Genomic DNA, 27,981 nt, shown 5'->3' with positions numbered 1-27,981 from the left:
TATTATATACATACATTTAGAAGTGAATACATAGGTTTAGATGCCTGTGCATACAACTCTCAAACACACCGATAATTAAATCAGACCCGACAGATATTCATGATTTATTTGGTTGTCGGAAACCTTTGTCCGTATGAATTGTCATTCGGCTGTACACACCTCAGGATTGCATGAGACACACACCAAGTTTGAGATCAGGAAGAGATAGGGAAGTCTTCATTAAGACCCTTTGCTGCCATAGTTTGCAGAATATGAATGTAAAATGCTTCTAGCTTTAAAATGTAATAGTCTACGTCCTCATGTCAAATTTGTAACATAATAACACATTATATTACATACTTCTAATGTGATATCTGCATGGACATATATTCCGTAACAACTCTACATGGATTGATTTGCAACTGATAATACTTAAACTTGAATAAATAATAAAAGTCTATTGTCAATAGGCAATGTTGATAGTGATAGAATTCAAAGCAATTACATGATTAATTTGGGATGTTGTGTTGTTCATAGATTTTACTCTCATGCAAACCTCAAACACACTATTAAATGTTATTCCACATATGGATATAATATTATTACAGCAATTATGTCATTATTGTACTAACACAAGGGTAATGTAATGGTGAAAGGTCATATTCACACTATCAGTGAATGGAGGGTTGGGTTACATTACCAAGTTTCATAATAAGCCAAGATGCTCATGAGGGAAAACTCACACTATGTAACGATCTGCGAGAGACTTATGTTGAAAGGGGTCTTTCCTGGCTTTTCAACGTGTGCAGGTTCTAAATCATGTTTTAGGCAAGACCCCCCATGGTCACTGCAGTGTAATTCATCACAACGTTCCCAGTCATAGCAGTTAAGAGGCAACCTGCCGAGTTCCCGGCTCCAGAGATTTACACCCCTCAGTCAGCTGGAGCCGATAGGAGAGCTGTGTCACAAATACATGCATGAACACATCATACAACAGCCGGCCAAACCTGCAACACGCTATCTCTCCCCCGTGCGCAGACATCTGCATGTGTGTCGTTTGTTTTGTGTGTGTGTGACTGTGTAAGCACTATAGTGCACTATGTACTATTGTTCATGCGTATATGTGTACCATATTATATCTATCCTTCCCTCTTCATTCCTTATGTCTGGCAGCATGAGTTGTGTTCTGAAGGAGGTCTGGCTGTCTTGGTTCTACAAGGGACACGAGTTCCCCAGGCATTGGGTAGTACAGTAAAAATGGATGGATGTGTCCCCTGGTCGGACTCCAGGCATAAAAATGTCTAAAATAAATCGAGCTGTGGCACCCAAAGATACGGATGGTGTGTGTGTGAGGAAGTTTATTTTCTTCTCTCAAGGAAGTGGGGAGAACGGGATTCTACATCTGGATATTGCAACAGACCATGGTAAGTACAGTGACTGTGAGCACTGCATGAGGGTGAAACTTGATTGAGACACACCTATGTGACTATAGATTTCAGAATCTATTCTAAGCTGTCAACCAAAACCATCGACAACACCACAAACATACAAAAAGGTCAGCCTCTATTTTCAGCTCTCTTGATAAAAGTCATTACTTTGAGTCTTCAAGTCTTCCCTCCTCCCTACACATTGCAAAGTATTACGATGACAAGGTCACCGACTTAGTAGGCCTTTACTGTTTTATTTGTACAATGTTAAAGTACTTATGAAAGCTGTAAAATCACAAGTGACAATTTAGGGCAAGTCTTTAAAACTCATTATACATCAATCTACATATAACTGACTTTATTACCAGACCACTATAAAAAGAGCATTTCATTTTAAAGCTGTATAAAGGTTTTTGAATTACATATGACATCACTCTGTGGTGAGATGATAAGTCCCTGAGGCAAGTGGAAAATGAATGTACTGTAATTTTGTGCAATTTCAGCACTTAAGTTTTTCTCCACATTTCTATGTGGGTATGAGCTGGAAATCACGGGGAGAGTTATCATAATTGAGACGTGAGATAGAGCCCTCCAGACACTGCACTGCCTCCACAGTAAAAAGGTTCCATGTTTACCTGACTCATGGAATATTGACCAGCACCAAGTACAACTATTGTAGTGAAGACCACACATCAGTTAAAACCCTCAGTGACCACATTGCCAAAGAAGCATTGGACTTAACATGGTTTGAGAAATCTGCCTAGTTGTCAAAAAAAATTAATATACACAGACAGGTCAACTCTGTTTTTCTTTTACTCTCTGTCGTTCCGGTCTGCTGGTGTGGTGTTCCTTATCATAATGCTCATCTCTGCCTCCTGTTCTCTTTCAACACTCACATCTTTCACCAACAATTTCACATCAACTTTCATTCCATACTGTAGAGGCAGGAGAGTGTGGAGCGGAGGCACATCAGCACGTTCATTGAGTGTTTATGTTAATTTTATGGAGCGTAGATAGCGATCTACCCTCCACCCACAGATAGATTCATCAGACGGCTGCCGAGTGGTGGACGAAGGGCTGCTGCTGAAAGCAGCTGTCTCTGCACTGACTGAGGGCCCTCTGTGAAACCTCGGCACACTCTGCTGCTGCTCTATGAAACACAAAGTCGTAGCCCCAGACTGAGGCTTGTGCTCCGTCAGGTGTGGCCAGGAGAAAGGAATTCCAGCCTCGCAGCTCAGATGGATGAGTGATCCTGAGCCGTGTTTGTAATACATCTCTTGGTGCGTGCTCTCTCCCAACCCTTATGTGGACCAGAGAGTGTGAATGCCTCCATCATTGTCACACAAACACTTCCAGAGAGAGGGAGAGTGTTGGTCCTGTAGGCCCAGTCTCAACTGTCACTCACACAGACCTCAGGAATCTTGGTACCTCCGGCAGGTGTCCATGCAGCGGCCACAACATTCAGGTCTAGCAGTCGAGGAAAAATAAAGGACCCAACCACAACTATAAAGAAACATAAATATGCTGCATTCAGGGAAGCTGGAAGTACCCTCACTAAAAACGCTGGGACAACGCTCCACACGTCCCAAACTCTTCTCCCTTCTGGCTCCAAAACTGTGGAATGCACTTACCATTGCAGTCAGAACTGCAGCATCACTCCCAATCTTCCGCCGTAGTCTGAAAACCCACCTTTTCAGACTCCATCATGGCCCATAGCACTGCCACTTACCCTACTACCCCCTTAGATAGCCTTTCTGTAGACTTAGATAGCATTTGATACAGACTTATAGCATGTTATGTAGACAGCACTATAATTGCATTGTATATAGTCATAGCACGCCATAGTACATATGTATAGCATAGTAGTATATATATATAGTTTATATGTATAGTTCCATAATATAGATATTCCACTGTTACTTTCTTAGCTTACGCATGTTTCATGATAAATGCTTTTTTGTGATGTATTCCCATGCTTTTTGTTCTTGCTTAATGTAAGTCGCTCTGGATTAAGAGCGTCTGCTAAATGCCTAAATTGTAAATTGTAAATTGTTCTCTCCGGCTGTCTTCGGCGTTCATCTTCCTCTACACTTACTAAATGTTGGGACACTTAACCCATTGGCGCCTGGTGCAACGTATACGTTGTTCTACCCTTGATGCCAGCGTGCTCTCTGTGTCTCATCAGCTATTGCTATACATGTAGCAACATAACTATTTAAAAAAAAATCATCCGAATTTGAAGGTTTTCAGAAACCTTAGGTCAGGCCCTAGAAGGCGTTCCCAGATTCGGCCTCAGGCATCAATGTTAAGTCTGCCTCTCTTTGGCTTAAATCATAGCTTTGATTAACCGATACCCAATGTCCCCCCCTAAAAGAGGGACATTGTATTCCCTTTGTACAACTGGCTTACATATATCCATATGGGTTTCAGAAATGTATAACCGACACCAAATGAGCATGTCAAGAAAGTCCCTATGATGGTGTGGATACAGTGCAGCCACTTAAGGAACAATGCTTGCTATTCTCCTCAGAAAAATCTCACAAATCCGGCACCCCTAAATTGTCTGGCCTTTCACCCTTTTGGCGTCCCCGTGGCTATCCCCCGCTGCTACCCACTCACTCACCCACTCGGAGGGGGGGTGGGTATAGAGGGTATTGGTGCATGGCTCTGACAGGGTCACCCATCTGTAGTGCTTAGACTGTGTGTGTAAATACAAGGGGCCTCAAATACAATTTTGAACATAAAGTTCAGTAACATTGCTTTTTTGTCACTCGAATGGGAATTGAGGTTTAGGGGCAGAAAGGAAATGGATGAATGATGCTCGCCCATGATCACGGCTCCATTCTGGTCTTTGTCTTTTTTTAGGGTTAGAACATATGCCAAACAACCTTCCCTTTCCCCTTTCACTCTGTATCCGTTACAATGATCCATTACACCCACCCACCCACACCAGCCCCACCCACTTCCACTGTGTGTCCGGAAACCACAGTGCCATCCAGCTCCCTGCCAAGTGTCAGGTCTAACAATAACCAGGGAGAAAAGGCCATCCTGCACTCCCCATCCTCTCTTGCTCCCTACTTTCTACCTGGCAGCACTTAGCTAAACGTGTCCTTTTGGAGTCATGCCATCCTTTCACTGTTTGCTTCTCGTTTTACACGCCCATCTTATCCCACCATGGAGGAAGGAGTGAATAGATTCTGGCCACTCCGGTCTGTAGGAAAGGGAGGAGGAGCGTTGGCTATAGAACTGAGCAGGGACTTTCAGAACTTAAAGCTCAGCTTTGTCTCAGGTTGAGAGCTCATCAGGCTGAAGATTCAGTAACTCTGCCTCAACGGGTCTCCGTTTACTCGAGTGGTTAGGTTTACAGAGACAAAGTGGGGGTTTCATATAAAACGCATTAACTGGGAATAATCCTTTAGTTCTTCTGTAAATAGGATGTAATGGTGGGTGGGGGGTATTTGAAAATAATCAGAGAGGAGCAGTGTGTGTACAGACTGTGAGTACATCCAATGAAATGTGCATTAACCTGATCATGGGCAGATAATGTTCTGGTTATATTGCAGGTTATGAGTGTTTGTGCCTCTACTGAATACAGTAGTACACAGTAAAATTCTTAGTGATACACCAAGACTCTCAGTACAATTTACACTGATGACTTTACTGTGTATGCAACAAAAGCAAATGTGGAACCACAAACATACTGGAATAAATACTTCTTAAAGTATATCCCTTTTAACTGAGGAGCAGCCATGCCTGAAGAAAGCAGAAAGGCCGAAACGTTGCTATGACTCTTATTAAAAATAAACCTCTTGAACCAGCAAGTGGCGGTGTGCGGGTCTCTCCTCCTTCTCCAAACGTTAGCTGAGGAGCAGCCAAAATAAGTTGCAAAGTGCAAGCCAATTAGTCGATTCTGATTATATTGTGCTGGTCCAACTGCTTTCTGGCAGACAGACACTGGCCAGACAGCCACTCTCTCATGGGGCTGCAGTCCCCATCAGGTGAGATGGGGCCTTTCAGCCAGACCACATGGAGGACCGCCAACAGAAATAATACAGCGATGACATCATCAACCTCTGTCTGTCTCGCTCACACCAATCACCGCTGCAGATAGAGCAGATATAGGGCTTCTCCAACGGCACGGAAACGGTAGCAATGATGTCCAACATTATTTACTGCCCTGACTGCTTGTCTGTGGGGCACGCAAGCAGCTGGGTGCACACTTAAACCTGAGTGTTTGGGCCCATTCCCTCTGTCTGTCTGTGTCACTTTATTTTACCCTGATGTCATCAGTATATGCCCAGATATGGGCATATCAGTCGGATTGTCTAGTCTACTATTGAGACCATGAACATGCGTGAGAGTGTGCATGAGCGCGTGCGTGTGCGTGTGTGTGCGTGTGTGTGTGTGTGTGTATAAGCGTTTGCTGCCAGGCCCTGGCTGTGAGCTCAGTGTGAAGGAGCAAAAAAGCCATAAACACCTGAAGAGCCAGGAACACACAGCCACTCTCTCTGGTCTGTATTTATGGTTGTGGATGGGGGAGGGAACGCACACGAGACCGTGACGAGGGTCCAATCAAAACACTACACCCCCCCCCCCACACACACACACAGCCCCCAAACCACCAGATGAGTCCCAGGGAGCAGTGGAGAAGTGGAATGCAGGACTGGGTTTTAGAGGTTCAGGGGTACGTCCTGTTGTTAATGAGTTCACCCTGCTGGGCCTCTCTGGCTCGGAGCCGCGACACTGCCTCACCACCTAGACCACATCCCCCTGCCCTGATCCCTATACCCAGACCACTGGACCACATCCCCCTGCCCTGAACCCTACACCCAGACCACTGGACCACATCCCCCTGCCCTGAACCCTACACCCAGACCACTGGACCACATCCCTCTGCCCTGAACCCTACACCCAGACCACTGGAGCACATCCCCCTGCCCTGAACCCTATACCCAGACCACTGGACCACATCCCCCTGCCCTGAACCCCACACCCAGACCACTGGACCACATCCCCCTGCCCTGAACCCTATACCCAGACCACTGGACCACATCCCCCTGCCCTGAACCCTACACCCAGACCACTGGACCACATCCCCCTGCCCTGAACCCTACACCCAGACCACTGGACCACATCCCTCTGCCCTGAACCCTACACCCAGACCACTGGACCACATCCCCCTGCCCTGAACCCTACACCCAGACCACTGGACCACATCCCCCTGCCCTGAACCCTACACCCAGACCACTGGACCACATCCCCCTGCCCTGAACCCTATACCCAGACCACTGGACCACATCCCCCTGCCCTGAACCCTACACCCAGACCACTGGACCACATCCCCCTGCCCTGAACCCTATACCCAGACCACTGGACCACATCCCTCTGCCCTGAACCCTACACCCAGACCACTGGACCACATCCCCCTGCCCTGAACCCTACACCCAGACCACTGGACCACATCCCTCTGCCCTGAACCCTACACCCAGACCACTGGACCACATCCCCCTGCCCTGAACCCTACACCCAGACCACTGGACCACATCCCCCTGCCCTGAACCCTACACCCAGACCACTGGACCACATCCCCCTGCCCTGAACCCTACACCCAGACCACTGGACCACATCCCCCTGCCCTGAACCCTACACCCAGACCACTGGACCACATCCCCCTGCCCTGAACCCTACACCCAGACCACTGGACCACATCCCCCTGCCCTGAACCCTATACCCAGACCACTGGACCACATCCCCCTGCCCTGAACCCTACACCCAGACCACTGGACCACATCCCTCTGCCCTGAACCCTATACCCAGACCACTGGACCACATCCCCCTGCCCTGAACCCTATACCCAGACCACTGGACCACATCCCCCTGCCCTGAACCCTACACCCAGACCACTGGACCACATCCCCCTGCCCTGAACCCTATACCCAGACCACTGGACCACATCCCCCTGCCCTGAACCCTATACCCAGACCACTGGACCACATCCCCCTGCCCTGAACCCTACACCCAGACCACTGGACCACATCCCCCTGCCCTGAACCCTATACCCAGACCACATCCCCCTGCCCTGAACCCTATACCCAGACCACATCCCCCTGCCCTGAACCCCACACCCAGACCACTGGACCACATCCCCCTGCCCTGAACCCTATACCCAGACCACATCCCCCTGCCCTGAACCCTATACCCAGACCACATCCCTCTGCCCTGAACCCCACACCCAGACCACTGGACCACATCCCTCTGCCCTGAACCCCACACCCAGACCACTGGACCACATCCCCCTGCCCTGAACCCTACACCCAGACCACTGGACCACATCCCCCTGCCCTGAACCCTATACCCAGACCACTGGACCACATCCCCCTGCCCTGAACCCTACACCCAGACCACTGGACCACATCCCCCTGCCCTGAACCCTACACCCAGACCACTGGACCACATCCCCCTGCCCTGAACCCTATACCCAGACCACTGGACCACATCCCCCTGCCCTGAACCCTACACCCAGACCACTGGACCACATCCCCCTGCCCTGAACCCTACACCCAGACCACTGGACCACATCCCCCTGCCCTGAACCCTACACCCAGACCACTGGACCACATCCCCCTGCCCTGAACCCTATACCCAGACCACTGGACCACATCCCCCTGCCCTGAACCCCACACCCAGACCACTGCCTCACCAAGCAGCTTCACCACCTAGACCACATCCCCTTGCCCTGAAGCATACACCCAGACCACTGGAGTACACCACACTTCCTGACCAAAGTGACCATCACTTGGAAGACTTTGCAACAATCTGACGAAGACATCTGGGAACATGAGGTGAGTACAAAGACAAAGACAAAGCACCCAAGTGTTCCTACTGTGTTAGTGTGCGTGTGTGTGTGTGTGTGTGTGTGTGTGACTGCGTGCGTGCATGCATAAATGCAAACGGACACATGCACACATGTCTATGTGGCAGTCTAATGGAGTCCCCAAGTGGAGGAGTCGGGGCAAGGAGGGAGATATGAGCTGTTTCTTAAATGATGCATGTCTTACATGCTCTATTAGCGCAGGGTAAACAATGCTGTGCAGACTTGGAACACTCAACTGTGTCTACGCGTGTGCTTCACACACGCGTAGACACACACACACACACACACACACACACACACACACACACACACACACACACACACACACACACACACACACACACACACACACACACACACACACACACACACACACACTCAACTAGTGCAGATCTGAGGTGTCACTGATGGTATCTTTTTCCTTGTATGTGCACACATACACAAAAGCCAGGGCTGCCATATTTCAGAAAATGTCAAGAGTGAGACTCTAGTGCCTTAATGCGTTCGACGCCGTCCGAAGGGCAGCGGCGAAAAAAATTGGCCTTTTTAATGTGGATTTGTCCCGTTTTAACGTTGATATTTAACCTTAACACTGATGTCTTCACCTCCATGCCAGCTGCTCTCCCTGCACTGACAGCCTCCTCATGCTTAAAGTAGAAATGAAAAAGATATCTATCTATGTATGTATGTATGCTCAGACCCACCCAGCAAGCCACACACATAGTGCTCAGACCCAGCCAGCCAGCCAGCCACACACATAGTCCTCAGACCCAGCCAGCCAGCAAGCCACACACATAGTGCTCACTGCTCAGACCCAGCCAGCCACACACATAGCTCCGTAAGGGAGTGGTCAGTGGTTGCACCACTCAAAAAATCTTCAAAAAACTGAAGAGGCTACTGGAGATTGGAGAACCTGATTTGGACATGATCTGATGCAGGACAATGTCACTATGACAGAAAGAGATTCATTCATTCACATTCATTCACCCCATAATCTCAGTGGAAATTGGGGAATATGTTGTGAAATAAAAAGTCAGAAAACTGGAATGTGGGATAATGCCTAATTTTACATTTTCTTAGTTCAAACACATCTGTGGGCTCTCTCTCTCTCTCTGAACAGAAACAAGTCGCGATGCGGCCACACACACACACACACACACACACACACACACACACGACTTTGTCCCTATAATGTGCACGGGCTACTGGCACCGTTCCACTTCCTCATATCACGCAAGAGACGCCACACCAGTATAGAAGACGAGAGATGGTCACTTTGACACTTACTCACTTGTTGTAACTTGTGGGGGCTATATTGTCTTCCATGAAAAATATTTCGAAGCGATGTTAAACTCCGCATGGCTCATTTCCATGCGTCACAGTCAGGGACCCTGCCGACGATTTGTCCAGGTCCACTGTTTACCCTCCTCTTCCTCCTACTGCATATATGATATATCAGCGCTGCATGCAGATCGGCTATTTTACCGTACACATGAGTGCGCGTTATTACGCGGCGGAGCCGCGGAGAAAATTGTTATTTATAATGCGTGTGAAATGGCATGTGTGGCGTGGTGCGTGGTAAAGGGTTAAATTGCGTGACTGTCACACTCAAAGGGTGAGACATGGCAGCCCTGCAAAAGCCACAAGTAATGGTTTTCTTAAGGGTTGTGAAAGTCTTATCTGTGATTATAACTATTGTATAACCTTCTGAACACACTCTTTCTCCGCCAGACAGACTTTGCTTCAGTGTCACATATATCAGACACACAATCTCCACAGGCACGCTTCTCTGTCCTCCATCCAGCCAATCAAGTGAGGTCATTCCTTCTTTGGGGCAAGGCCATTGGCTCCTCAAGGGAAAAGCCTGCGCTTCAGTCAGGTCTGCGCTGTGGGAGCCAGCCAGGCATGTCTCTAATTAGACTGTCTGCTGGTGAAGTCCATCCAAGCCTCCTCTCCACTCTAGTCTTCAATCCAGAACTAATCGCAACCATCAGCACCCCCCCCCCCATTCCCTCTGAGCACCATGAGCAAATGGAACAATATGCAAAGAGAGCTCCGTACACAAAGAGCTGAGGAGTCAGATAGGGGCAATGGGAACAACAATGGAGAATGGTGAAGTGCAATGAAGAGTGATAATTAAAAAGGTGCCGTTTTTTTCTTTTTTTTTCTTGTTTTATGAAACAGAGACAAGCACAAGATGAGGGACAGCAGTTGGGAGGTCCTGTGCTATGAGTGGCTATAAATGATACCGGCACGACACTCACACACCATAGAAAGATCTTTGTGATGTGGTGGGTCTGTCTGTGGTTTGAAAGGGAGGGGAAAGGAGGAGGAGGCTCAAGAGTTAGCTTCATAAAATCCCCACCCACAGAACCAAAACAGTTGAGCCTCTCTGATGTGGTGTTGTATATGTTTATGAACTCGGAGCAATGACAAATGAGCTACCAGGCAATCAAGTCTCCTGGGAGTGTACAAAACCACAGAAAGATACTGTCTGAAATAAATATAGAGTACACTGATATAAACACTGTGCACCGCATACAATACAGAAAAACATTGCAATTTACATTCAGCTTTAATGCTTTTGCTCGCCAGCATAGTAACTATGAACACAGCTGGGGCAGAGAGTAGAAGCTTTAGAATGTAAATACAGGCCCTTATAAGTAACCTTCCTCTTTGGAAGCAGGCAGGGCCAGGTGAACTCATCACAGCTGTATGAAACCCACATCTTGCAGGGGGACACCCTCTCCATCAATGCCGCCATTGTTTCCACTTTGACGTCAAAAACACAGGGAATACGCTTCATTAACTTGTCAAAGCCCATTGAAGGACAGCATTTCTGTGTTATACATTAACGGCAGTGTGCCATTCAATGCCTCTTAGTTGAGAGAGGTTAATATGTTGAAGGACAGGGAAGAGACAAGCTAAATTGGGCTTTAGCGACTGATGTCAGTAAAGCTGAAGAAGGGATGAGTGGTAAAGGACCCCACAACTAGAATGGCACTGAAGGCAAAGAGAAAGGATGGGATTTGTCTAATTCTATATCAATGAAAACTACAACAATAATAACCCAACCACCCTCACTGGCCAAATGAGTACACACAGTACACATACAAAATCAAACTAAATTAAACTAAACTAAAAACTATTCATGTAAAGTGAAGCATAACAAAAAACTATAACAAAGATCAAAATAGGCAACAAAGGAACAGTAAGAAAAAACTCGTATGAAGTGAGGGGCACTCTTATCATCATATATCATCATACATCACATTCCATGCTCAGCCAATCAAATCATTGCTATGGGGTACACACATTGCTCAACCAATCAAATCATCGCTATGGGTAGCCCCATATGTTCCCTCTCCCTACGCTCATTCTGTAGCTCCGAGATGAGGTCACACACTGGGCCCCTCCCACCGCGTTTCAGAAACGGCGCAAGTTTCCGAAAACATAGTCTCTTATCCTTACCAGACCCTTAATCCAAAACGTGCCTTTAGACGGGACGTAAAGGCTCGGTTCAAATGGCGACTTGGATTTTCTGGGCCGATCCTAGGTTTGAATTAGTGTAAACCAGGATCGGCCCTACACGTTTTGGATTAATGGTCTGGTAAGGATAAGAGACTATGTTTTCGGAAACTTGCGGCCGTTTCTGAAACGCGGTGGGAGGGGCCCAGTGTGTGACCTCATCTCGGAGCTACAGAATGAGCGTAGGGAGAGGGCACATATGGGGCTACGCTATGGGGTACACACATTGCTCAACCAATCAAATGCACACTCTGCTTGCGCAAGTAATTAAAATGAAAAATAAAGAATACAAACAAATCCATGACCTTGTCAGAATTCTAGTTATCTCTAAACCTGCTTGTCTGCAAATCTCAGCTATTGAGAAAACCTGCATAGGTTTATGGGTCACTCACTTGGCACACCAGCTCAGCTGCTCACTTATAAACTACTAGGCGAAGGGAAATGCTTCCACTTTATTGGGGACAGACGACAGAGGGGAACGGGGTCTGCAATGCTGTTTGTGTGTGTGTGTGTGTGTGTGTGTGTGTGTGTGTGTGTGTGTGTGTGTGTGTGTGTGTGTGTGTGTGTGTGTGCACGCGTGCGTGCGTGCGTGGGTGCGTGTATATTCTGTGCGTCTATTTTCATCCCTAAAAGTTGTTTTGCTGTGCTGGCTAGCACTACTTTCTTTCTTCTCTACTGCAGAGAAAAAAAAGTTTTCAATAAGCTCTCCTGGGAAGTCGAGGGAAATAATAAATAAATCAGTGAGCACAAAAAGAGGCTTTTCCAGCCCACAGGCCAGATGTATAAAACTTTGTACAGATTCAAGGCTAAACATGCATAAAACTTTCAGGAAGATTCAACTGGAGCATTGAGAGTCTGTACTCAAAGTCCTCGCCATTTATTTAAGATTTAAAAATAGACATAACATTATAAGATGTAGGGCAGTCAATGGAGTGTAGAGAAGTAACATAAATAGGCCTAGTGTCTTAGCCTATTTTGTATCCATGCAAGATAGACAATAAATTAAATATGTTGTTATACAAGACTTTTATTTTACCCTTATTATCTATAGACTGATGGAATGGGGTCACACGCAGATCAGAGTTGGTGAGACAAAAACAACAAGACTAATTGATATAAAAATCAATGATGGTTTTAAAACATGGTAGTCCCTCCGACGGGACGGGAGTCGACGGACGGCTTTTATTTTATGTTATGTTGTCCTCTGTATGATGATCTGAGAGTTTGAAAAAGTCCACAGCCCTGATCTGAACTTGGTGGAGTGTGAGAGTGGTGCAGTGTTTGAGTTTCTTTTTCACCATGTTTTCGCTTTCTCAGAGTATCTTTATAGGGCATGGGATAGGAGGCGAAGGGTGACGTATAACTAAATTGTATTATAGATTAATTTATATATGAACTGTTTTACAGATTGGTTATATATTTCATGTACAGGTCTGTGTGGGTTTACTACTGTCTGTAATCTGATTGAGTTGCTGGCTGGCTGGCTACACACCTGCATATTCTTGTTTTGATTTTTCTTATTATTGTCTTAATTGCTGTGTCTGATAATCCCATGTGGGATGGGTCAAGAAATTGTCCGGACACGAATAAATACACACACACACACACACACACACACACACACACACACACACACACACACACACACACACACACACACACACACACACACACACACACACACACACACACAGTAAGACTGTGTGGACACAAATGTGCTGCAGCTCTGCTCTGTTGCATCAATGAATAGAAACAATCTACATGCAATATTAGCACCAAGAGCTAGTGGCAGCTCAGTCAGTGCAGTTGTGTCGATTGGCGTACTATAGTGCTATGGAGATGATATCCAAGGTGGCCTTTCTACGTTTCCAGGCATCATCCTCCATGCCGTTCTCTGGCTGTGCATGTGTGTGTACGCCGGGAACCGCACCTCCAGAGCATGAGAACTTGGGAAGCGAGAGCAAACCAATCATCAAAAGGTCACATTCCCACATATTGCAGAACATGCCCTTTCTTTGCTATTTTCCACCTAAATAGATAGTGGAACAGCCACATTTGAATGGCATTTCCTTTTTTTGCAAAGAAACGCCTCTTTCTTGCGGAGTGTTTATTTGACTGTTTCCACAGTCAAAGCCCCCTAGAGTAGTGGTCTGGAACCAGACCCCAGCTATTGACAGTTTATTTTTCATACAACTAGTTAGGGCCCAGGCCTGAAATCTAGTAGAGCTATAAAAAAAAACATACTTCCACTGTTTGGTTTATTAAGTACTTTGGTTACTCTAACTATCTGAATGGTATTGTATGTTAATTAATGACTGTTGTGACTTGTGATGATTCCCTTGACTGGAGCAGCCTGTATTGAAGGGGTGGACACCCCTGCCTCCAATCTCGTCTGGGGCCCGTCTCAGTCTTAACCTCAGCTGCTTCCAATTTGGGATCAGCACTTGTGCTGCTGTCGCTGTTCATTTACATAACCATGAATCCCAGGCTGCATAAGCCTATGTCTGCAAGTTGCAGCAGTGGGTTTGTGCCTCTCATACTGTACAGTATGTGTATTTGTAGATTTATCATCATTATGTAAATAGACATAAATACACAGTGTTTCTCAACGAGTGTGTTGAGTCCCAAAAGTGAGTTACAAGATCTTCTTACAGTGTGGTTTGATAAAGCATAACTTTAATAGGAACACTGTAATTAAATATGGTTGTTCATTCACAGCTCATTAAAAGTTAAAAAAAAATGCTGTGAGAATTTGTGACTGAACGAAATGAAAAGGGTCCCTTTCATGACAGCTGTATAAAAAGATGTCTATATTAGGTCAGCATAATATTTCTGATAGAACAAACTCGGTGTGGTCTAAGCTGAGTGGGAGTGAAGGTCACCTGGCGTTGTTCAGCTCACTCGCTTATGACCTCATATTGGGGTCATTCCACTTACAGCTACTAAAACTTACTGCCATTAAAGCAGCTAATCATGCTGAACAGCTGCATCCCTCACTGTACAAATCCTCAACACCTTGCTCTCCCACCCACACACATACTCTGGCAGACACACAGATGCACAGTTGCACACACACACACACACAGGCACCCACACACTCCCACTCTCCTCTTGCTAATGGCAAGCTGCAGCCTACTGATGTTTAAAGCGAGGGGGCTTAGCATGTAGGCCTCTGATAAGCCGCGCTGAGCTGTGAAAACACAGATTACATTTCTGTGGCTTATTACAGACACCGCGCCTCTGCCTCCCAGCCACGGCGTAATTGCTAACTCAAAAACCGCAGCCTCCGCTTGGCTTCGAGATATGGTTTGACCCCCCCCCCCCCCCCACCCCCCCCACGGCAAGGCTTTGACAGCCGTGCTAATTCAAGTCTACGTCTACACATATGTTTCGCTGCACTACGGCCCCCTCCTGCGATAAACTGCAGCCGTATTTCTTTTAAGTGTTTGCCTCAATAACGCAAGTCAAAATCAACTACCTTCTCTTATTGTCGTCTTTGGAATCTATGGAATGGCAGGAGAGTGGGGAAACAGTAAAAAATATAACCCTGAGGAAATGCATATGCAGATAACATACTGTATGACTGCTGAGTCTGCACCCTCCCTAATCTAGTGCCATGCTTTTAATACTGATGCAATCTCTATGGGATACCGTATTTGACAGCTACTTCTAATGTAATTATTTTGCCGTTGTGGGATAAATTTGATATTCTTGTATAACAAAATTGCCTCTAAATGAGGTATAATTTGGATTTTTCTGTTTGATGTACTGCAAGTTGGGATATCCCCTGCGAAAACAAGAGTTTAGTTACTTGGAATGCCAAAGCCAACCAGGCATACATTAAATCCCTGTTTCTGGCAGACTATGAAAGTACCTCCATCTGCAAATACTTAGGGCTATTTTTCCCAGGCTCAATCAGAGATAAAGGCCATTGTCTTCCACGTCCAAAAGTAAGACAATATCTCCCCAACCTCATAGAAAACAATTAGGACCCTGTAATTACACTATAGGTCTGGAATTTCAGCCAAGTACTGAGACTGGGGTATATATGGGGAATAGTGCCTCTCTGAATCTCTGATGTTATCTCACTCTAGTTTGACTCTGAGTAGGCTTGCCTGTTATCGGCCTGGGTGTGATGTAATGTTTTGCTTTTGGAGCCCTTGGTTTGGATGTAAATCGGCTCATCTGATTGGACAACAGGTGCAGAGTGCCATAGTGGCCTGATCCCTCCCAATAAAACTCTGTCATTCACCAGAGGAACCTGGGTTGCTATGGATTTGAGAAGGAAAAAAAAGATCTCCAATTTAGACCTGTTAATTCATATCAACAAGTCTACTTGCTGCTAGAAAAGAGGATGGAGCAAAGGCTAGCAAGTGCATTCTAGAGAACATTTATCAGACATCAGTATGTACATTGTATTGTATTATATGGTAAGTGCCCTTATTTTCCTGGACATTTGAATTAAATAAATCTAATCTGGTGATTGGTCCGTTACTCGTGTTTTCCCAGCGCTAGAATGCAAGCCTATAGGTCCCAATCCCAGCGTGCAGCTTGTGTGTGCAGCGGTGAGGGGAGGGGCTTTGGTAATGCAGGCCAGCTTTGAGAGTCAGTTTTGGGGGTTAGGATTTCACTTGTGGGACAACTAGGTAGAGGGGCTGGAAAGTAAATTGGTAGATTATGTACATTTTCCACTGTGTGAGAGGTAGACACACAGGATAGTGGATGATGGGAACATCAATATGCAGTACACAAAACACTAGAATGCTATTTACTGTCTGAGTTTAAAGATGACGTTTGATGATGAAATGTCATAAATAATTAAAAGAGATTAAATGTGTTGTTGGGGTACTGGATAGTATGTTTACACACATGTAAACCTGTGTATTGCATTTAACTGCTCATAACTAGTGCTGGGAGCAGTTTAGGTGCACTGTACACATTGCCTTATGAGGGACACTTCGAAACAGCAGACTACCCAAACTACTCACATGATTATGTACCCTAATCATGAATTCAACTATAAACATGTGGAGATCTGTGAATAAAGCAAACACAGACAAACTCGCACCCACTAAACTATAAATGCATCTTTATTACTGGCAAATGTATTAAGCCATGTCATGTGTCTGGCTTTGCTCGTGTGGCACGGTTAAATGTTCTCCTTAAAACAGGGAACGAGGCTGAGAGGAGTTGGGATATCAGGTTCTGTGTTGGCAAGGGGGCTCTCCTCACGCGGCACGGGCAGAACAAAGTGCCGCCGGGCCCTGGATACCATCCACGCACGGTTCGGGAGAGTAAGGCCTGGTGAATAGGATCTGTCACTTCCACTCAGCAGGGCCTGTGATCTGAGACACCCGGAACGGCGCTCTGATAAGTGGCTAATCCCAGCATCCCCACTGGCTTTGACAGCCCCCAACTGCCATGACAACTGGGGATGGTGGAGGAGCGTGTGGGGGCTGGGGCCAGTGGGGGGGGGGGGGGGATGTCTTCCAGCAACAACTTAATTGGATAATTCTTCCCTAGTTGACTTTGTGTTCCTCCACATTGTGTGAACTGTGAATGTATCTCGCCTGGTCTGCCTGCTCAGGCTGGTTTTGCACGTGGAGAGATCTAGAATGTCTAGGTCATAATATTCAGAGGATTTCAGACATCATACAGTATGTATGTACTTTGTGCTTCGACGCATGTGTGGGGTCAGGTGTGCTGCTGGGAAAAGTGGAGTCATTTCTCCCCAGCCCCATTACATCAGGCAGCAGGTCCCCTGGGGATCCAAAGAGTAGCTGTGAGTTTAACCTGGGACATTATAGGAGAAAAACAACACTTTTTTCAACACCACAAAAACAGTAACCAATTTAACCACAGCAAAGAGTTATTGTACTTGTGGTGTCACAAAAAGATTTATGGTCACGCCCAGTCAAGTCCTGAATCCTGACATAAACACTCCACCCTTGTGCACAGACTGTTGAGCCACGAGGCCAGTGCCAGGGGAAGTCATTACACAGTGAGGAGGAGTATGACTGTGTGTGTGTGTGTGTGTGTGTGTGTGTGTGTGTGTGTGTGTGTGTGTGTGTGTGTGTGTGTGTGTGTGTGTGTGTGTGTGTGTGTGTGTGTGTGTGTGTGTATGCATGGGGGGGTGCGTGCGGTAGGTGGCTACTGGAGTTGAAAGTGTTGGGTACAGAGAAAAAAGCAGACCCAGCATGGCACTTGAATATGACAACATGGCTGCAGCTGGACTATAAAATCCAAAACCACAGAAAAGCCTCAACCTTACGTGCTGCAAAGACAAATGTCGGCCTCATGAAACCAGAGTGATCAAAAAAGGCGGAGGAGGCGTCTGGCTAGGCCTGCTGATGCTTATGGATGTTTTTCTTCACCCCAATTAAAAGAAGAACGCAAAGAGAGAAGCAGCTTTGTTTGATGAAGGGAAGCCTAATGTCAATCGCTGCTGTCCAGAGGCATTACTGTATATATGGAACAGTACAGGTCAACGGTGAGTTACAGGTAAGTGCCCAAGCTGAGGTTGAGACTCAACACAAGTGAAACCTGAAAGAAGGAGTAGAGAGGAAATAAGAGGGGAAGTCGAGGAATGGAGAAGCCAGGGAGAGAGGAAGAGAGAAATTCGGGGAGCCAAAGCCATTCTGGCAGCAGACTCCACTCACACTGTGTCTCGCTTCTCTGCTGTGATGTTGGCTCCCTCTCAGAGCTCCGATAGAACTACATCCAATCACAGAGGAAACCTGGTGGATCCTCCATGCAAACTATTAATCACCTGCTATGTTCGCAAATCTCAGCAGAACACCATGTCCTAGTCTTTGAAATTGTATGCACTGCTGCTGTATAAAAATATGTGTTTCTATGAAACATTACTACACTACTTGAGTCCTCTGATCTGTTGCATAGCACTCCAACTGTATCTCTGCTTACCTTCTTCACATGCAGTGCCACTGAATCCTGGACAGCACTTCCATTCCAAAGAGGTCACAGTACGGTACACCAGCTTATAGGAGGGTCTGACCACAGTCCTGTAGCTGGGAAACATTAACACACAGAAGCACATGCCATTCCATGTACACCAACACAGCATAAGTCACTATGCGTTATAAATTGTACAGTCAATCTGATGAATAGCTGTATGTGTTTTCTCTGGTAACTCCAGTCCAGACTCACCTGCCACCTGTGCATCCCTGAGGCCAGCGGCATGTCTGATAGACCCGCTGTAGGACTGTTCCATTCTGGACCTGGCATGTGACTGTCTTAGTGATGGTATGTGGACACCAGTTCCTGAGAGGGAACAAAGACAAAAGACAAGAAAGGCATTCATGTGATGGTGTGAATAAAATGAGGGAAGTTGAGTATATATTCTCCAACGACAGACAAACACACGCAGGTGGATGTAGGCCTACCCAATAAAAGAGTTCCGTTATCTCTCTCTCTCAATCATTTGTGAACTCACTACAAAGGGAATTTAACCATGCCCTCACACACTCAATGAGCCATTCTTTACCCGGGTGGTTTGATTCTTTTCTTTACACCCCCCCCCCCCCCCCTTTTACAGTGTTTATATGAGGTTCAATCGGCCGTGAGACTTGCAGGAGGGCATTGTGGGTCGTATTTACATTGCAGTCTCTCGCCTATCAATACACATCCGCTGGCCCTCCTCTCCTCACGAGAGCCAAAGTCAGTGTGTGTGTGTGTGTGTGTGTGTGTGTGTGTGTGTGTGTGTGCACACGTGTAGGTGTGTGCATTCTAATCTACACTGAGATTATAGTGTGTTTTCCAACACAGACTAGTGCTGGGTCAGGGGTCTATTCCCTTTGCGGAAAGACTTTTTCACAAGACATTATCAGGATTCACTTTGCACAGCTGGGGGAAAATAGGGAGAGAAAGTGACCTGACAGGAAAACTGATCTTATGTGAAGATCAGGGATTTGATAGTAGGGGACATGATGGAGTGCTGGAAATCGCTACCCTCTTATGTTCACATCTTATGTCTTTATCAGACTCGAGAAGAATGATTAATTATTTTCACAATGAAAAAATAAGTTCTCGCTGTCACATCCAAAGTCATCATAATCAGATTGAGAGAAGGGATTCGGTGCAATTTGGTGCAGCAGAGCGAGGGCTAGATCAGGTTTAATCCCCAACCAAGATTTCTCAGCTCCATTACTTTCCTACGCAGAGGAGATATCTGATCCTGATTAGGATTGAAGTGGCTGTATGGTTTCAATCACAGCATTATTGGTCAGGGAAAGAAAATGCTAACAAGCGAAATCATGCACGTTGAAGTAAGGAGAGAGAACTCTACTATGGAATTCATTAAACATGTCCTACATAGTGGGTCTCTCTGACAGAATGGAGCCACTGGCAATACAGGCCAGATGAGCCACAGGAAAACCTTACGGCCGAAATAGCATAGAAAAAAGCCTGAGAAGAATTTAGCTTGAGACTGCAGTTTCTATCAATTTCAATGGCTAGATGGAATCTAGCACATATATAGAAAATGGACAGGTACATTGGTATGTTGCACACCAATCTAGTGAATCTACGGCTGTGTAGTCGTCGTATCTGTTTCGGGATTCTTATAATTCGCTTCATCCCTCAAGACACAAAACTAAGGAAAAATAGAATGCTAGTTTGACACGTATAATGCATGATGCAGCTGCTGTTAGAACTAATATGTGTTAATAGTATTTTATTAACAGTGAAGTCTACAAATACACTGCATACATTCATATGGCTAAGGCTGACAGATGAGGTGGGGGTCACGAAAAACAATTACTGTATAGACGGGCACTGGGCTAGAAACCACACCGGTGTAGCTCACATCACACATAGCTCCATGCTGTGTGTTCCAATGCCAAAAAGTGTGGGAGTGTTCCCACCAAAGGTTGTTTGTCAATATGCGAGACCATATGTTCGCATGTGTGCATAAAACTGCGTATGTGAGGGATACGGTTTACACGGAAGGAAACTGCCAACGGCGGAGGATGCAGCACAGCCCTGGAAACAGTCCACATTAACAATCCCCACATGTTGCGGTACCCGCACACAGACCTGGCCTGGTCGGATGAAAGCAAGGGCATACATAAGAAATATCTGGACAGCTGCATTGGGCTTAAGAGATATTACACTTTGGTATAACATTTGTAGTTTTTGGCATATATACTGTATACCTCTCTTGTTTCACAAACAGTCAGAATCTAAACATTGACCATCTAGGTTACTGTGGTAAAGTAGCTGTATTTTGTTATGCTAAGAACTGTTGGGGTATCTGTGTATATGTCACCAAAGGTTGCACAGTAATTGTGGATTTAGAATGATGTCTTGTGCTTGCAAGGTACAAGCTGGGTGAAGCGAAGGTGTTCTGGTGAGTTTATTAAGTAAAACGTTATATTTAAGCAATAAGCCACGAGAGGTCTCAGGTTACCGGGTATTTTACACTGGCTGGGGGCATAGGCAGCCAGTGTAAAATACCCGGTAAGCTGGGGCCTCAAGTGAAATTTTCACCGGTCACGTGGCGGTAACCAGCCAATCAGAATGAAGTATTGGGACTACCCGTTTTAGAAATACATTTTTGATATTTAGAACGTCAAAGTAGATTCACCATTCATTGCAACAAATGGTATACAGTTAAACTTAGCGTTAAAGGCTCCGCACTCTGGGAGATATTCTCTGATTTATATTGAAGCAGTATGCCAAGCAAAAATCTGAGAGAATTATCAAAACTCCCCCCATGGGTATACAAGAACAAGCATTATCAAGACTAGGGATGCACTCATGCACCATTCATCGGTAGCATAATCAGAATAGGCCATATCGTATCGGCCATAAAAATGCCATAGTTTTTTGGGCCAAGCTCTTACAGCCTAGGCTTGTTTCCATTGTGGTTATTACGAAGGCTTTCACTTAGAGCTCCATATATGAGGATAACCTATAGTCCCATATATGGAGACGTTAATATCCAGTGCTGACATCATATTAATGTAGAAACCCCAAAGATGGATATACACAGTGGTGACATCATCGTGACATTAGACTTGCGCACATCATAGAAGGAAGATCCCAGCTTCTAAACCTCAGATACCAACCAGCGCACTCGGTATCTCAAGACACAAGACTCAAGACACAAGATTCAAGCATCAAGATCACCTCAACACATACGAACCAAGGTGTCTGGCCTTACAACCCAGACCACTTCGTACCGTATACTACTCCTACGCTCCGAGGCATCTGGCTTTACAACCCAGATACCTTGCATAGCTTCACCAAGACCACCATTCCAATTACACCCGTTTTAAGTTCTAATCGGAAGTCACGAACCACCATCATCAAAACACACGAAGACATAGAGGCCCAGATCCCGGAGATCCAGGGGATGAAGGCCGCCCTGCTTGAGGAGGGAGATCAAGGATTGGGCCTAGACTATGATTTACGGAGGCAGTGATAGTCGTCGCTTTGCTGGTTATGTCACCTCAATTGCTGCAAATGAACAAGAAGACGATGATGAAGAGGATTCATCTACCAGTCTGCTGGGACAGAAAAAGGCCGGGGTACCATGCCCCGCCGCCCCGGTGGCAATACTCAATGCCATACCACAGTCAGAAGAGCAATATGATCCATTTGCGGAGCATCGCCCCACGAAGATTGCAGACCGGGAGGACGAGTACAAAGGCCGCCGCAGACAAATTATCATCTCCCCTGAACGTCTCGACCCCTTTGCAGACGGGGGAGAAACGCCAGACCCCAAGAAGCAGTCGCGGTCATACATGGACGTCATGAGAGAGCAGCACCTGACCAAAGAGGAGAGTGAGATCCGTCAGCAGCTGGCTGAAAAGGCCAAGTCAGGGGAGTTGAAGGCTGTGAATGGATCCGCCGCTTCCCAGGCTGCTGCAAAGCGAAAGCGTCGCTGGGACCAGACAGCAGAGGCAGGCAACCAAACACCCACCAACACCACGCCCAAAAAGATGTCCAGCTGGGACCAGGCTGACGAAAAAGCTGAGACTCCAGGGCACACCCCTGTACATACCCCTGGGCACACGCCTTCCAACAGCCGCTGGGACGAGACACCTGGCCGGCCCAAGGGAAGTGAAACCCCAGGGGCCACGCCCAGCCACACACCGGCCGGAGCTGCCACTCCTGGCAGAGACACTCCCGGTCACGCAACCCCCGGGCATGGTGGTGCCACGGGAAGCGTTCGCAAAAACCGCTGGGATGAAACCCCAAAGACAGAGAGGGAAACCCCCGGACACGGCAGTGGTTGGGCAGAGACTCCGCGCACAGACAGAGGAGAGGAGTCGGTGGGTGAGACCCCCACACCAGGGGCCAGTAAGAGGAAGTCTCGTTGGGACGAGACCCCTGCCAGTAAGATGGGTTCTTCCACACCCCTCCTTACCCCTGGGAAAACCCCCATAGGAACCCCAGCCATGAACATGGCCACACCCACACCAGGTCATCTGATGAGCATGACCCCAGAGCAGCTGCAAGCATGGAGATGGGAGCGAGAAATTGATGAGAGGAATCGTCCACTGACGGATGATGAGCTGGACACCATGTTCCCTGAGGGATACAAGGTTTTTCCCCCACCAGCAGGCTACGTTCCCATTCGTACCCCAGCCCGTAAGCTGTCATCCACCCCCACCCCTATTGGGGGCATGACGGGCTTCTACATGCAGACAGAGGACCGCTCCATGAAGCAGATGAACGATCAGCCCTCCGGAAACCTCCCCTTCCTCAAACCCGATGATACCCAATACTTTGACAAACTGCTGGTGGAGGTGGATGAGTCTACACTGAGTCCCGAGGAGCAAAAAGAGAGGAAGATCATGAAGCTTCTGTTGAAGATTAAGAATGGAACGCCGCCCATGAGGAAGGCGGCTTTGCGTCAGATAACAGACAAGGCACGTGAGTTTGGAGCAGGTCCCCTGTTCAACCAGATCCTGCCACTGCTCATGTCTCCTACACTGGAAGACCAAGAGCGCCATCTTCTGGTCAAGGTCATCGACCACATCCTCTACAAACTGGACGACTTGGTCCGACCATATGTACACAAGATCCTGGTGGTGATTGAGCCCCTGCTGATTGATGAGGACTACTATGCCAGAGTGGAAGGGAGGGAGATCATTTCTAACTTGGCAAAGGCTGCAGGCCTGGCTACTATGATTTCAACCATGCGTCCCGATATTGACAACATGGACGAGTATGTCAGAAACACCACTGCCAGAGCGTTTGCTGTGGTGGCCTCTGCACTGGGCATCCCCTCTCTTCTACCCTTCCTGAAAGCTGTGTGTAAGAGCAAGAAGTCCTGGCAGGCCCGACACACGGGCATCAAGATTGTACAGCAGATTGCAATTCTCATGGGCTGCGCCATCCTGCCCCACCTGCGAAGCTTGGTGGAAATCATAGAACATGGTCTGGTCGATGAACAGCAGAAAGTAAGGACCATCAGCGCCCTGGCTATCGCCACCCTGGCTGAAGCCGCCACACCCTACGGTATTGAGTCCTTTGACTCCGTTCTTAAGCCCCTCTGGAAGGGTATCAGACAACACAGGGGAAAGGGTCTGGCTGCCTTCCTGAAGGCCATCGGTTACCTGATCCCTCTGATGGATGCAGAATATGCCAACTACTACACCAGAGAGGTGATGTTGATCCTCATCAGAGAGTTCCAGTCCCCCGACGAGGAGATGAAAAAGATTGTCCTTAAGGTGGTGAAGCAGTGCTGTGGCACCGACGGTGTTGAGGCCAACTACATCAAGACAGAGATTCTCCCCCCCTTCTTCAAGCACTTCTGGCAGCACAGGATGGCTCTGGACAGACGCAACTACAGACAGCTGGTAGACACCACAGTGGAGCTGGCTAACAAGGTGGGAGTGGCCGAGATCATTTCGCGTATTGTGGACGACCTGAAGGATGAGGCTGAGCAGTACAGGAAGATGGTGATGGAGACCATCGAGAAGATCATGGGCAATCTTGGAGCAGCAGACATTGACCACAAGCTGGAAGAGCAGCTGATTGACGGCATTCTCTATGCCTTCCAGGAACAGACTACAGAGGATTCAGTGATGCTGGACGGTTTCGGCACAGTGGTCAACGCCCTGGGGAAACGTGTGAAGCCATACCTGCCTCAGATCTATGGTACGGTGCTATGGCGTCTCAACAACAAGTCCGCCAAGGTCCGTCAGCAGGCTGCTGACCTCATCTCCCGCACAGCAGTGGTCTGCCAGGAGGAGAAGCTGATGGGTCACTTGGGAGTGGTGTTATACGAGTACCTGGGAGAAGAATACCCGGAGGTTCTGGGTAGCATCCTGGGAGCCCTCAAGGCCATCGTCAATGTCATTGGTATGCACAAGATGACCCCACCAATCAAAGACTTGCTCCCTCGTCTGACACCCATCTTGAAGAATCGGCACGAGAAGGTCCAGGAGAACTGCATTGACCTCGTGGGCAGAATCGCAGACAGGGGAGCAGAGTACGTGTCAGCCAGGGAATGGATGAGGATTTGTTTTGAGCTGCTGGAGCTGCTCAAGGCTCACAAAAAGGCAATTCGCAGAGCCACTGTCAACACCTTTGGTTATATCGCCAAAGCCATTGGACCCCACGATGTGTTGGCCACTCTGCTCAATAACCTCAAGGTCCAGGAGCGTCAGAACCGTGTCTGTACCACAGTGGCCATTGCCATCGTGGCCGAGACCTGTTCGCCCTTCACAGTGTTGCCGGCACTCATGAATGAGTATCGTGTACCTGAGCTCAATGTGCAGAACGGTGTGCTCAAGTCCCTGTCCTTTCTGTTTGAGTACATTGGAGAGATGGGCAAGGACTACATCTATGCAGTCACACCACTGCTGGAAGACGCACTCATGGACAGAGATTTGGTCCACAGACAGACGGCCAGTGCTGTGGTGCAGCACATGTCCCTGGGCGTCTATGGGTTTGGTTGCGAGGACTCCCTCAACCACCTGCTCAACTATGTGTGGCCCAATGTCCTTGAGACGTCACCCCATGTCATCCAAGCTGTCATGGGGGCCCTGGAGGGCCTTAGGGTTGCCATCGGGCCGTGCGGCATGTTACAATACTGCTTACAGGGTCTGTTCCACCAAGCCAGGAAGGTGAGGGACGTCTACTGGAAGATTTACAACACGATCTACATCGGCTCCCAAGATGCCCTCATCGCCCACTACCCAAGGGTCTACAATGACGAGAAAAACCCATTTGTCCGCTATGAGCTGGAATTTGTCTTGTAAATAACTACAAACTTTTCTGCTAGCTTCACTCATTTCTTTCTTGCGCTCCTGTTCCCTATATTTCTCCTCAGTGGTCCTATTTTTCCTGGTAAAGGACTAAGGCATTTATTTTTATTAAGCTATCTTGTAAATGAGCGTTCAATTCAAATCTGTCTGTTTCATAAAAGTAAATCGGGTCCATACAAAAAAACCTACATTCATCCTCTTTTGATTGCCAACGGTGAACTTTTCATTTGTACATCCAGTGTGAAGTTAGGAGAACTTTAAAACAGAACAATGTAGAGCCTTTATGTATTTTGTTTTGTTTTTAAATGCGTTTCCTATAAAGAATGGTTGAAGTCAGAGTAGCCTTGCATAAATGAGAAGTAGTTGGACAGAATTGTTTGAAAGCATGAAGGTTTGGTGTGTTTATGGGCCTCTTCATCACAATGTTGCTTTATTTGACCAAATAAATTGTTGTATAAAATTAAAAAGAAAATAAAAATTAAGTTCTAATCGGACACTACTGAGGCGAGCCCTAACCTAACCTTTGAATAACAGTCCCTATCGATCCTATTTAACAGTGGTCCTATAATGTCGGAATTGGTCAGAATGGGTATCGGCATATCGGTCATAATTTCATAATCGTGCACCCCTAATAAAAGACCGTTAATGAGATTAACTTGAGTCAAGCAGACTTGAAGGATACAAATTGAATGCATTTTAACGTTAAAGCCATAGAACATTGAATTAGATTATAGACCATGAATCTAGTTTACAGTTCAACATTTGGATTACATATTTAGGCAATACATAAGTAATACATTGATATTTAGCTTGAATTAGCACAAGTAAATTCGAAAGTATTTGAGCCCCTGCCAGACTCAAATCAAAAGGTGGTGGCTAGGGTGGTGGAGAAAAGTTTGGCGGCAGCAGCAGCGTCTGAGAAGCAATGGAAGCAGAGCTATTGTGAAGCAGTGAGCCCTGAGCCGAATTTAAAGAGGCCGCCTTGTTGAGGGAATGAGGCGCGATTGGAGTAAGGAAGCGTGACGTAATGATCAGCTGAGATGTGAATGATGAATATGAAGCTAGGCTGATTGATACCATCAGCTGACTGACAGCTTAGGCAAACGAATAACGTGTCCCTGTATAAACTAACGCAGTGCTTCCTTTGTCAATGTAAACCAAGATCACAAAAGTAAATGGCTCCAGACATGACCTCAGTCAAATTCATACTATTACTGTACATTCTTCAATGTTGGCTTTCCCCTGTTAAAATGAAAACAACAACAAGAAGAAAATTGCTAAACACTGGTGGAAGAATGCAGACTCTGAAGACTGTGGTCATGTAGGGGTGGAAGTGGGGAGAACTGACCTCTTCTCCTCCCCAGCACTTATCCTCCAGAAGCAACAGATAAACATCAGAGTTTCCCAGGCTGAGAGGGGAGGCCACAGCTCCACCTGGGAACAAGTATGTCACCAGGGGGTAAGGAGGGGAAGTGGGGGTTTTATAGGTTTTATGACAGACCTCTCCCTATCCAAGGAAGGAGCATTTCAAAATATAAAATAACAAAGGCAACTGGCAAAATGAAGATTACAATGGAATGTCCATTGACCCGACAACTGAAACCTTCAATATGCAATAATTTGCCTGTAATTTGTCCGTTTCATTCCATTAATGTGGATTTTTGCTGTGCACGCTTAATATTAATATTATGCTTCCGCTCATAGGCTGAGAGATGACAAAATTAATCTGAACATACTGTAAATTTACAATGATGGTGGAATAACTCTCCTTGGTTAGCTAGATTAAAGGATTATGCCGTTTAATGCTCCATTGGATTTAATGAGGCTGTATGCATATCAAAGTGCAAACGGAACACAGGTGCTTGATGCACTTCATCTCTGTTAGAGGACACACCATCCCCCTGCAGGAGGATAAGTGTGAAACCCACCA

At 46.7% G+C, this 27,981-nt stretch overlaps 2 protein-coding genes across 5 annotated transcripts in view; one reads left to right on the top strand and one right to left on the bottom strand.

Annotated features, from left to right (window-relative positions):
* Positions 1 to 27,981, bottom strand: part of emid1 (EMI domain containing 1) — a 69,882-nt gene that overhangs the window by 35,287 nt on the left and 6,614 nt on the right. For all 4 annotated transcript variants that reach the window (XM_083784613.1, XM_083784612.1, XM_083784615.1 and 1 more), the window contains exons 2-3: positions 18,976 to 19,089; positions 18,733 to 18,836 (exon numbers count right to left, since the gene is read on the bottom strand). In XM_083784613.1, coding sequence (XP_083640739.1) covers positions 18,733 to 18,836; positions 18,976 to 19,089 — 218 coding nt within the window. The remainder of the gene's footprint in view (positions 1 to 18,732; positions 18,837 to 18,975; positions 19,090 to 27,981) is intronic.
* LOC310872652 (splicing factor 3B subunit 1-like) lies at positions 21,542 to 26,376 on the top strand (the record flags this gene model as incomplete). Its single annotated transcript, XM_083784696.1, is given in 3 exon segments — positions 21,542 to 21,545; positions 21,999 to 22,231; positions 22,236 to 26,376. Coding segments are annotated over 3 exon segments (4,047 nt in total). The 3' UTR covers positions 26,046 to 26,376.

The sequence above is a fragment of the Protomyctophum parallelum genome (genome assembly GCF_964188405.1).
Source record: "Protomyctophum parallelum genome assembly, chromosome: 15".
Lineage (NCBI taxonomy): Eukaryota > Metazoa > Chordata > Actinopteri > Myctophiformes > Myctophidae > Protomyctophum > Protomyctophum parallelum.
This window is presented reverse-complemented; position numbering and strand designations above follow the sequence as displayed.